We start from the raw sequence: 12,955 nt of genomic DNA on the forward strand, positions 1-12,955 counted from the left end.
GGACCTGTGGAACAAAGCCTTATCTGTTTGGTAGCTGGTCCAGAGAGGAAATAAAAGAGCATGGTTGAGGAAACTGCCCAAAGGCTAAAAAGTAATTGCACTTTTTTTTGAAGATACTTAATAGTTTTAAATTTGCAGGTTTGAGTGGGAGTTACAAAAGAACAGCTGTCAAAGTAAAAACTTCTTTTTCATGTTTGACCAAACTTCTCTACCTTGTGACTCCGAAGTCTTGACCAGTTCACCTGCTTCTCAGTGGAAGGAAATTAAAGAAGAGATGTGAGCCTCAAGTGCCCAAAGTCAGTGTCTCATTTGCATGCCTGAAATAAAATGAATTTGGCAAACTGCAGTGGACTAGGGGGAGAAAATCATGTAGATACTGTGTTTGTGGGCGCAGTCATTGAAATAAACAACCTCATATGGTGCCACTGGACTTTCAAGGTACATCAAATAACAGATAAAATTAAATTGGCCAATTATTCTGCAGCTACGGACAAAAACAAGAGCTATAAATGCCCTTAAGATTTAGATCACGTCAGTGGACTGTATTGTATTATTATCGTTTTTGGTAAACTTCTAACATTCACAGCTGGCAACAGGGTTTGTGACAACAAGACTTGGTGGGGTACTTTACTTGTGAGACACGTTGGATGTCACCTAATCCCATGGTGATCCTCCACCAGAGGTTAGTGAATGGAGTAGTTGGTCATAATGAGGCAGGAGCAGCTGCAAGCCCTTTTGATAGAATGAGGTCACTGGAACGACAAAGATCAGTGCGCTTGATTGGGGGCTGGTTGAGGGGGGTTTCACTCAAAAGAGTAGGCGATGAACTATTTTGTATTGAAGGAATGCAAGGCTGCAGGCCCTCCTGCTCTTTTTCAATGCATGTCTGCGTCAGAAATAAATCATTTTAATTGTTCTCTGATTCCCCCTCTCACCATTTTGCAAAATGATAATTGAGACATTAATAGGATGTTAATAGGATGTGTGTCCTGGTAACCTTTGATATAAATCTTGCTGTAATGGAGAATAGTCTCCGTGACCACCGTGAATCAGGAGTAATTAAATATGCGTGGACAAGCACCATTTTGGGGATTTACAAATACAGTTTGTGCATTGCAAGTAAGGCCTGACCCAGGGGGATGCTGCTGAAGACAAAGTTTTTCAATATATAGGTTTGGAGGAAAACTGTGACTCTCCTATTCTGTCAGTGTTGCAGGTTAATGATAATGAGATGGGTTTCTTTAAAATGGATTTTAAAATGCTTACTTTGCCCTTCATTTGGAGGCAGGACTGTACCATTGGCTCAGGCGAGTTTGTTACGGGGACCCAGGGGTCTAAACAATACTGAAAGGGCATGAGTAATTCATATGAGTGGGGCAGGGCTAGAACAGTGGTATTGCCCAGGAGAAGAGAACTTAGCTGGAAGAAACAAGATCCTCCTTATAGACTAATGGATGTGTTAGCAAGTGCGCTTTCAGACCAGCTTTCATGTTGGCTCCACCAGAGGGTAAAGAGGGAATGGCAAATTAATTATAGAAATGAAGCCAACCTCCTTTTCTTATCATAGAGGGCAGCTGTGTGGCAGCTGTGTTTTTTTTTTTTTTCCTCTCTGTCTACAGCGCAGGAATGTATCCTGTTCTACATCTATTCTCTGCTTCTCTTCATCAATCCATACAAACTTACTCAAGAGAAAGATCTGCTGTGTATGGGGGAGTTGCAGAGTGGAGCTTTTATTGAGTGAAAATGTCAGAAATTGTTATAGACTGGCAGAGAAGGAATCAGGCTCTGTCTTGCCTTTCAATGTATTTCACAGCTTTTAGACCCTTCCACTCAAAGTTGACTAATAAATCAATATTTCAAGTAGAATCTGGTGTTGAAATGACATCATACTGTTGGCTGTGAAAGCACATTAAGCACTAGTCATATGAGTCTCAATGACAAGCTACATGGTCTGGATCAGTGTCTGTATTGTAGTATTTTGAGAGACATTTGAGATGTTAAATGTCTCAGAAATGGCTTGTGTGACCCACTCTAACAAATGAAAAGAGCACTGGCATCAGAAATAGACACTGGCGTACTCTCACCTCACATGTTTGAAGATTCCCAGAGGTCTGCTTTGGAAATAATGGGAAAGAGCAACAGTGAATGCATGGAATATTAATGCAGAGTTGAGGCCAGGCTTGACTCAAACCGTTAATTTCCATTTTATCATGACAAATAGAATAGACATCACTCGACGTGTTGTCATTGCTGTTTTCAAGAACAGCTCTCAGACATTCACATCATATAACACACTATAAATAGATTATTAGATTATAAATTATGGAAAGGTGTTTCAATGCATTTTTTAATAGTTTTGCTAAGAAATCAGTTTGTGAAATGATTTCATTTCCAGTGGCCACTCTCTTTGTTCATCCACTGGCCACACATGCTGATATCCAGCTCACCAGATTGTTAGCTGTTGTATGGTCACATCTGTGATTTGTACGTTACTCCATGACTCCTTATGTTTACAGTTACTCCATGTTGTGATTTGAATCACAAAATAGTCAGAGTACTGAGGTTACAGGAGTACCCATCACTATAAGTGTTGACAGTCTGCCATCACCACATCTGGATGAAAGACAGACAGCTAAATGTTAACTTGAACCCCCTTCTCTGTACAGTGTGGGACAAACACAGCACTGAGTGTACGAGAGCTGTCAGTGACATGTTGCAATAACATGAACATAATGTAATGTCTATTGGGAACCAGTGTTAACAACCAAGGCAATTTTCCCAGTTAGCCAAGCTAGCCAAGGAACAGACTGTTTGAATTGCTTTGTAAAACCAATCTTTGTAGGCTTGTTGAAAAAGGGGAAAAAAACAACTTGTGTCAACATTTTCAGGCTATGATGTGACTATATATATATATATATATATATGTATTATAAGGACAGAATAATGGACCGTACTACTGGTGCTTGTTCACTTGTATGAAAATAGCCAAAAAAGCTTTCTACCATCCAGGTTTGTATCCATGTTGTGCCTCACACTGCACATGCTCCCATGGATCGCATTGGGCTGCATCCCACAAATAAATACAGCTTTTTTAGGCTGTGAGAAAGATTTATGATTATAAAACCCAGATGGACTAAAAATTCATGATGTAAATAGTGAAAATTGACTTTACTTTCAGTTTGAGGTGTTCTCTTTACAATTTTATAGATGTCTCTTATGAGGGTGTTCTATGAGGAAAAATGATTGATGATTTTTATCTTGCAATACCATGGGTGGCCACTGGGGAATACCTCCACGGCGTCTCCTGGCGAGATTGGCCCTCTGATGTCAGTCAGACGCTGTTGTGGGAGCAGTTCCCTGTGAGGCCTGAAGCGTCGACACTTTCCACGCTTCCCAAACGGTTTTATCCTCTTGTGAAAAACTGAAAAATAATTATACACAATAACACAAAAATTAAAAGAACTCAAATTCCTCTTCAACTGTAAAATTGAGCTGAGTAAAGACAAGGAAACAAAGCAGAGAACATTTAATAGTTTAATTATAAGCTGCTGTATACATTCAGTGATTATTCCGATTTTCATGTTGCCAGAAGCCATGGGTGAGACCAGCAAAACATTCAGCTACAAGATCTAGTTTGTTGTATGCAATTTGTCCATTTTCATTCACATTTTTCCACATTGTACATAGTTTACTGCAAAGCAACATAAAACCACATTGCTGATGTGCAACACGGTTCTTCCAAGACCTTAGTTCATTCAAACACAATTCCACCCAGTCTGTTGTGTGGTGCTCGTAGGAGGGGAGAGCCCTGTTTATACCACTCTGGTCTCAACCTTATCTTTGAGATCAAGTGAACACAGATGACAAAGGGTGACAGGAGTGCTGAGCAAAGCTATTCTGCACGTCCGAGTGCCCTCAGTTGAAGCTGAAAAAGTCTTGTTTAAACTTGATTGGGCCCAATAGGAAAGCGACTTGTTAGACAGATATAATAGGTGGAACCCTGTTACCAGCTTGGAGAACACTGGGAGCTATTCTTTCTCCTCCTTAGATACTAAGATTAAGCAACATCCTGCAATCTTTAAGGTTTTGTTTGCATCTTTTTTGGTTTCTTTTGCTATCTCACTCTAAGCTCATTGAACTGACACACTAATGTTGGTGCTGAAATCGCTTTTTTTTTTGTTGTTTTTTTTTTTTTTTTTTTGTCTTTTTACATTTTCTAGTAGCCCACACAGAAACTTGATGGCACAAGAACTGACCAATAAGAAACTCTTTACAACAAGGTAGACTGCAAGTCAACAGTTGCCAGGGGTCACACAGTAAACAAAAAAATAATCCAAGTTCATTTTGAAAATAAAAAACAAATCAAGTTCAATATAAAAGCAAAAGACAAATGAACAAAAGCAAGTTAATTTCAAGTATAACTTACTCATAAAATAACTACACAGCATTAAATATTCTCATTATACATTTTTAAATTATTTATAAAATATATTTTGGCATATATGTTTTTTTTTATTTTTGTGTTTGTGTAACAAACGCTACTGTAGCTTCAGTTGAACACCAATGTTTATTTGTTTTTTCTCTTGAAACAAAACATTAAAGGGATTGTCACATAACAACAGGTTATTAAAAATGATAATAGTAAACCCTATACAGAGTTTCACATAGCAAGACATGAGTGACGATCCCTTCTATCCTAGCCCCATAGTCAAAAGTCAAAAAAAGTACAAGACCAGAGCACAAAGTTCTAATTTGTGCTCCACTGGCTACAATCAAGGTTGGGCACAGGAGATTTCAAAAGCCATAAGTCTTTTTTTTTCATACAACTCAATTTGAACACAAGGATCTGTCTGTCCATCCTCCAGTGTTCAGAGCGGCTGGGCAGATAGTGAGAGTTCATTTAGCTCCATCCGTGATAAAATATAAATACTGTAAAGACCTCACAGTCTGATGACACTAGGATGTCCTCAGGGATATGCAGAGAAAGTTTCTCTTATTAGTCAGGGAGAGGAGCAAATGAGACTGAAAGGCCTCCCTTCCCTTCTCCTGAATGCACTGAAAACTGTTGAAGTAAATTGAGGATATTTTTAGCTGAATCCTGTGTATGTCTGTTGTTGTTTATTACACTGACGGAGCTCACTATACAAAGGAACAAAGAGCGATTTTGGCAGCTAGAACAAACTGCAAAACCAAAGAAGGCAAATATCAGTTTGTGATACAAAAGTAGTTCAAAAGGCATAACTGTACTTATGAATTGGCACCTCAGGTGTCCAAACATGTACTGTCCTGCTTTGGCGCAAGGGCTGGAGAGCTCCACCGGCCATGTCCATGCAGTCCACAGTAACCTGCCTGTCCACAAAATGCAGACTGATAACAAGAAAACTGAACAAAAAGCAAACAAGGAAAAAGTACTGCGACTACAACAAAGCCACATCCACTACCTTGGCTTGAGCACACAACTAGCTGCAGCATACTACAGTTCATCATCGTCAGCCCAAGCTGGTTCTTGAATATTGTATACTGCAAATGGGTGTGTCTCTCTACTTCCACAGCTGGACTTTCTTCTGTGTACACACAGCTATTGCGGGGTATATATATGTGAGTTTACACTGTATGTGTGTATGCATGTTGGTGTGTGTCGTAGAGAAGCTCGCTAAAGCACAATGTCCTTCAGGCGCTTGCTGCTGGGGGATTCCTTGTCTCGGCCATCGTGGAGAAGCGTGTTGATCTCCCTGACAGCCGGCTCACTGTCCTTCCCCTCCGGCTGCCGCAGCAGGCTGTGGTTGGCAATTCGCTCCGCGTCGCGGCATTTCAGTGTGTTGTAGGCAGATGACGGCTTGGACACTGGGCTCTTCAGGTGCACAGGAGAAGTGATGGGGCTTGCTGCCTCGCGCCCGTTGCCAGCTTCACGAACAGCCCCTCCATTGGCCTTGGGGCTACACACCTGAGACTCCTGAGTCCGCTTTCCCTTTATCTCTCCCCGTTCCACGTCCTCAGGCCCATCCTTGCCGAAGGTGGCAAAAGTCCTCTTGGTGGTGCCATCCTCGTAGTGGGGCACATCCACTGTGGTGGCCTCGATAGACAAAGCGATGACATTACGGCTGTGCTCGGGTGACTTGGCACGTGCTGGGATTGGGACGCGAGGCATCCAACAACGGTCAGAGTGGCCTAGGATGCGACACTCATCCTGGCAGTGAAAGCCCTCGCTGGGATCTGTTGGGACAAAGAGAAAACACGACTGTTAGCTTTGTCTGCGAAACCGGCTTGATTTTCAACTTTATACTTATTTGCACACAGATCACATAATGCTAATTCTCCCACATGGCCTTCATTTGATTTTGGTATGCCAAATCTGTCATTAAATAAAAAGAAAAACAATGCTGCATTTTGTTTTAATTAAAAGAGCCCACAAGTTGAACATTAGTGAATGACTTCCTTTGACTTGTACTGCATTCCTGCATCTGCTCAAGACTGCAGTCCTGTTAACACTCCTCACTGATAACTAGAGCTGGATGTTTGGGGCACTTCTAATACGGCAATTAAATTATGTATTGTTAAATCAAAAGTCCATTTGCAGCTCTTGTATAATTGGGTTTTCTGTAGCAACACTAGACGAAAGGCAGGTTTAAACAGTGCAATCAGATATCTCAGAGAGACACGCCAGACGAGTTGCGGTGTTGTTGCCTGGTTCATCTCTCTCTCCCTTTCTGTCTCTGTCATCTGGCGCCGAGTTATAAATATGTAATGATGTTTAACGCTGGAGTGAAAAAAAGATTTGTCTGCGTCTGTATAACTGCACTCTTTCGTACTTTGTTGTGTAGGAGGGGAAGGACTTTCAACACAATTTTTGCATCATCATAAAGTGTCAGGCGTTCTTACGCTGTAATTTTTCTTTTCCTGTTTGTCATTAATATATATATACACTTCTAAAAAACCAAAAAACTGAAATTTTAAATCTATGCATTATTTCACTCATCGTTCACTAGTGTAAAGAAAAAATGTTGATCATAATAACAAAGATTAATAGAACAACTTTTCAATATCATTCAGCCCTCGAAAAAAAAATCCATTTTCCAATATCTCTCTTTGCCACCGTGCTGTTGTGTTTTCCACCAGCTCCGATCTCGAGAGAGAACTTGCCACGGAGATATGCAATGACACAATTCTGAGCTCCCCTACTGCTTGTTTCACTTCTAGCAAGAGCCATCCTCCGTTACACAGGCCCAAGGTGACAAGAGAGGATTGTGAGAGGGATTGCCATCGACCCAAATGCATACGTTTACATCTGGCAATCGCAGCTTGACAGATCACCTAATTAAAATCACTAATGATCTGTTTTTCTCCCTTCTTTCCTGCACTCATGAGAGGCACCTCTGCTTAGGCCCTGGGGATCGATATTTAAAGATTGGAGACAGGCTTTTCAGGGCCAGATATGCCAGAGCTGTTTCTCATAAAGTATAATCTGATGAGACTGACAGATAACATGGTGACTAAATGACTGGATGAATGAGTAAAGGGTATCATGGGCTGTTTGAACCCGAATATGGGCAGTGGAGTTCTGGAGGAATCATCTTGCTTGAAGGCAGAAAACATAAACACCAGCACCAAGACTGCAGATGATGAGTGACCAGTGTCCACATGAATGCTTCATAGTGAGACAGAGGCGACACAGAATTATCTTCCTTTCATCATGTCTGCCTAAATGCACACGCACACTGACACGCACAGACACGGCATTCTCTGCAGTAAATGCAGCTTCAGACACTCTCTCCCTTACAAGGGACAGCATTGTAATAAGCATCTGAAACGTGGTCTACACTTACACCACTAATGTCATCACACAAGTTAACTTCTTGCAGGATTCTTTCAGGGTGAAAATATTAATGTTATAATATTATTACATACTATTATTCACATTATCCATAATGCTGTGTAAATAGGCAGTTTTATAAAATCGGTATACTGTTCAAATCATTTGATGAGGCTGAAAGGCAAGAACGAGCAGACTGAATATATTTTCTACGAGTCACGCTCCTGTATGTATGTAAATTTGCATGAATGCTGATTGGTCCAAGGAACTGCTCTGGCAGCAATCAAGGACACAAAAGGCATGAAGCTGGGGGTTTTGTTTAAACAGAAGGGATCCAATCAGACAGTAATAATGTAATCACAACAGAAAGTCTTTACCAGGTACCGGGAACATGACGGGGAGCGATGAAATCAAAAAAAAAAAAGAAGAAAAAAAAAAAAAAAAAGAAGAAAAAAAAAAAAAAAAAGAAGAAAAAAAAAAAAAAAAAGAAGAAAAAAACACAAAAAACATGCCCACACACTGGATTAGATTGTCCACTGCAACAGTATTTCTAAAGCCCTTTCAAATCCCATGTTCTTTTCTAATCCTATGTAACAGCTTTTTCATTAACTGTATTTTGAACTTCACTCTCTCTGATGCCTTTTCTTTGATAGATTGCTGACAAAAAAGATGCTGTAGACAGAAAATACTTTAGTCATAGTTGCAAGCTATTTGGAAAGATTATATTTTAGTACTTGTTAGCATTGAAGAACTCATGTAATAAACTCAGGTATATGTTCAAAAGCATGCAACACGCATTTGAACAGTGTAACATAAAACTAGCACTAAAATACACAAGGTGCTAGACTTGAGCTCTATATTAAATTTCTCCCCAAATCTTGTTTGACATGTTTGACAAAGTAGATCTTTTTCTCCACTGATTAAAGATTTACAAGCATCTTGGTAATGAATGCAATTTCCTCTAAATACTTAGGGTTTTTTCTATAGCCTGAAGCACTCTCTAAAGCATGAAAAGCCTCAAGGCACAAAGAAATATAGACAAGTTGTGTGCTCTCTGCTTAGCAGTGCATGCATATGCAATGAATGCCATTTTCTCTCTTTTCCTTTAGGGGTCTATGGGAAAGCAACTGGGTTGTAAATGACATTGTTATGAAAGCCAAGTGCTATTAACACTCACACATCCTGCCTCTGCTCAGAGCTTCATAAAACGCAGATGTTGCTCTAAAAGACCCACAAAAAATGGAGGAGACAAAATTTAAATAAAAGAAATGACAGGCCATCGACCTCTAACAAAACACAATCTCCTCCTATTCCAAAAAACGAGCAAACTGTAATGGTAAGAGATGAATTAATGGCTTTTACAGCTGTAGTTTGGTTTGGAAGTCACCAACTACAGAATGAAAGACAGTGAAGGCACCTCCTGCTGTGAATGTGCATTCAAAGTCATCAGGAAAATAAGCTTGCCAATCAGTTCCAGGAACAGACTTAAAGTACAGTACAGAGCAGGATGTCATTGGGAACATTTCCTGTCAACGATTTAATACCTATTAATTACTGAGGGAGCTCCATCGGGAGGTGGAGGCCCACTGTGTGTTTTTTTTTAGTCTTCCACATTTAAAATACAAACAATCTAATGGCAGTGGAGGCAAAAAAAATCCATGTATCAAGCAGCACAGCGCTGCTATCAAATCAGACATACTGCACTTTAATACTGAATTAAGGTCCAAAGACTGGCAAAGGCACGAGGGAGCACTTTGAATATGTATGTACTGATGTGCATGGTGTTGGAAAAAAATAAATATTGCCACTTCAAATACAAAAGCCAAATTCTCCTGATAGTGCTGGCCATGTTTTTCTGTTTGTAGTTACCTGGAATAGCATCACTTTGCATCAGCGTGGGGAGAAAACCCACACGTTCCCTGCCATTTCATCTCGCATCTGCAGCCTGCCAGCAGCCGATTCAATCCTGTGTGCTTCTCTCAATCAGATGAAGGCGTCTTAACTTCAAGTTACAGCACACAGATCTTCAGCCTCAGCATGGGGATCCCACAACCTGACAAGCTCATTGCTCAATTTACACTTGCGCAAAGCATATAATGATCCCTTCATGTCATGTAGCTGGAGGTGCTATTTGTTTGTTGCTAATGTGGGAAAAAGAGAAGAATCAGCAAAAGACTAAAATCTCCTGACACAAAAGGGAAGGGATGTGTTCACTGAGAGAAGCAACTCCCCGAAAAACTCCCTGAGCTTTCGCCAGCTATTTTGCGTCCTGTTTGGCTAACACATGGAGCCTGGCTTGGAGAACACAGACGCTTTTCCCTCCAAAAGTAGTGCACACAGCCTCAAGGATGAAAACAATGATGTAATCCTATAAAATGAGTGTAAGCAGCCACAAGAAACAGGAGGCCAGATTGGAGGGCCAGAGATGGGTTTGAGTCGACGTGAACCCAGATTCAAGTGACAAAATCCTCATTCTGTGTTTCTTAGTTTAACTGAAGCCACGAGGCAATGGGGACTTGCAGTATGACACAATTCAGTCAGTTTGGTTTTACAGCATGATGAACCCTAAAAAGAATTTGGAACAACAGTGTGGCATGATAAATCATTTTACAAGGAACGTCTGCCACTTTTGGCTTAAACTACTTTTTTGTATTTCCTCTGTATGCTGACATTTCTGTTGTAGCAGTAACAATAAACGTCCTGATCCTGCTTGTCGTATGAAAACAGACACTCCTGAACAGACATCCAGACAGTTTAATGTAGACGTCACTGTGACGTTGCTATTATGAAAGAAAATAAATTAAACAATTTAAACCTAGATGTGATTTATTTGTGGCCTGCATAGACTTTAATGATCCTCTTTGATTTCCTGTTTTCACCCCACCTTTTTTCCATATCAAATGCTATCAAGCTGCTGTGACGAAGCTATCAAATATAGCCTGTCTATAGTCTGAGAAGACAATTATTCAGCTCCGGTGATTGATAAAACCAACAGCAACTCTGTCATTGTGTCTCTTTTCATTTCTGTGCAAGAGGCATAAAATCCAAAGGAATTCAATCTACAAAAAAGTTAAACAAATGTGGCTACAGCCCTGCTGACCTCTCCTGAGGACAGCCTGGGAGCCAACGCTTCCTGCCATGTCTGAGTGGTCTACAGAAGGTTTTCATTCGCTGCTAAAATGCCGACCATTTTTCTGCTCTCATTTTGGTATTCCAGTGTATCTTTGACAGTGAGATGGCTGTTTTCTAATTGCTCTCCATATTAATTTTCCATCCTGGCAGTCACATGGCAAAGATTGATTAAATCTAAATTGCTACTACAGAGTCTTGATCGAGCCTGTGATGCAGAAGCTGATGGAAGTATCACAGGGGAGGAAAATTCAGAAAATATGAATAGAGGGTGACTGTGGTTGGTTGGTACTCGGAGTCCAAAGCATGCTCGAGATCTAACAGGCTTGGCCCTGCCTGATCCTAACGCTGGGGATGAAGCTTAACATCTAGTCTGCCCTAACTACAGCAGAGGACAGTTCTACGGCCAGCTGAGGCTGAGGTCTGGCCAAGCAGCCTCCTACACTACTCACCAGGGAGAGTCCAAGCGCTGCTGTCATCCCAGCCAGCCAATTCAGTCTGTGGGCCATAAATCAGCCTGGAGGCCTGGCTCCTGCGGGAGCGGCAAGATGGAGTGTGATGGTCTTGTTTTTACAAACAGTAGAGGGGCACCCTTACTGCACCATGCAAGCCATCATTCTCTACACAGCGCCGAGTCCTCTCCTTCTCCCCACAGCATCTGGTTCAGTCACATCAAGCTTCCCCCGCCGACACCCCCAGATTCATCCCTCGCAGCTTCCCACACAAGCCCATCCTTTATGCTTCTCCTCCTTCTGTCCTCCTCTTTCATCTCATCAGTACTGCTGTCTCACGTACATTGGTGTAATTAAATAAATCCTTCAACCCAAAATCTCCTGCTCTCATTTCTGCCTATCTGACCAGAATCCCCTTTTACTCTCCCAGTCAAATATTAATTGTCGAGGAAATTAGACTCACTGGGCAGCCTTGTTAGTACTGTCATATGCCCGGTGAAGCCAGGGGTTTGTGTGGCCCTGGTTCTATTTCTGTGCATTAGTACCAGTCAATTCATCAAGAACAAATTCCCTGTCTAATCTATCCAGCACTGTTGAGAGTGTGTGACAGCTTGTCACTTCTACCAGGCCTGCCCATGTCCTCCCAAAAGCTGATGCAAAATGGCAAGTTAACTTCATTTGGAGCCAGTCTTACACGCCGTGCTCTTTATAAGCATTTGTCAATAATTGTTTTAAAGGCTAACAACAGTTCAAACCAAATTCTGCAAACGTTTACTTCCACTGTCTCTGTTTCCTCCTACACTGCTGGCCCATCCAGCCCAGCCTGTGCATTTTATAGCAGGTCCTGGTATAAAGAATGAATTTCCAAACCGGTGTTGACAAACAATGCACTAGCTTCTAAATTGGTACAAACAGCATCTGTTTAACAGCTGTGTAACAGCAGCAGGAGGAAAAAAAGCAATCGCTATGCTGTTTTATAAATCACTATGTCATCGCAGAACACTGTTTTGTTCAAAAGCAGGACCACTAGCCAATGGACTGCTTGATGTAGTGGAAACAATGCGAGCTGGTTGTCATGATGACATACGTGGGTGGGCTGGTTTCAATGCCCCGGCAACAAATACTATTTTGCTGAGAGGATTCTCTCACCTTACTGTGCCCTGCTCCCATCACCTCCTAGAGGTTGTAGTGTGTCAGGAGCAGTTTTTTAAGGCTGCGGGAGCATTACCCTTGGCTCCTATCATAACACATACAATGCTTGGAGGGGCAGGATTTAAAATGATGAGATCTTGTGTGATCTGTAGGTTTTCAGACCAGCCAATACCATAATTCATGCCCTGATTTTCATACATTACATGAGCCAGTGACCGTTTAACTCTCTCAACAGGCACTCTGAACTGGATTTAACCCAGACACAAAGGCAGAGGGACCTAAGCCTGGTTGCATATGGCTGAACTTGGCTGAACTTGGCTGAACAGAAACAAAAAGAGGTTGCAGAGAGGTTCCCAAGATAAGCAACAGCACCAATACAATACATGTACAAATGTGTCCACAAAACACCAGA

General features: G+C 41.4%; 1 protein-coding gene across 2 annotated transcripts in view; it reads right to left on the reverse strand.

The window, feature by feature from the left end:
* Positions 1-4,553: 4,553 nt before the first annotated feature.
* The window catches only part of pcdh19 (protocadherin 19), a 53,493-nt gene continuing 45,091 nt past the window's right edge, over positions 4,554-12,955 (reverse strand). For both annotated transcript variants that reach the window (XM_022760268.1, XM_022760267.1), the window contains exon 5: positions 4,554-6,213. In XM_022760268.1, the coding sequence (XP_022615989.1) occupies positions 5,654-6,213 (560 nt within the window). In that variant the 3' untranslated portion in view covers positions 4,554-5,653. The remainder of the gene's footprint in view (positions 6,214-12,955) is intronic.

Source organism: Seriola dumerili, unplaced genomic scaffold (genome assembly GCF_002260705.1).
Source record: "Seriola dumerili isolate Sdu_G_001 unplaced genomic scaffold, Sdu_1.0 BDQW01000331.1, whole genome shotgun sequence".
NCBI lineage: Eukaryota > Metazoa > Chordata > Actinopteri > Carangiformes > Carangidae > Seriola > Seriola dumerili.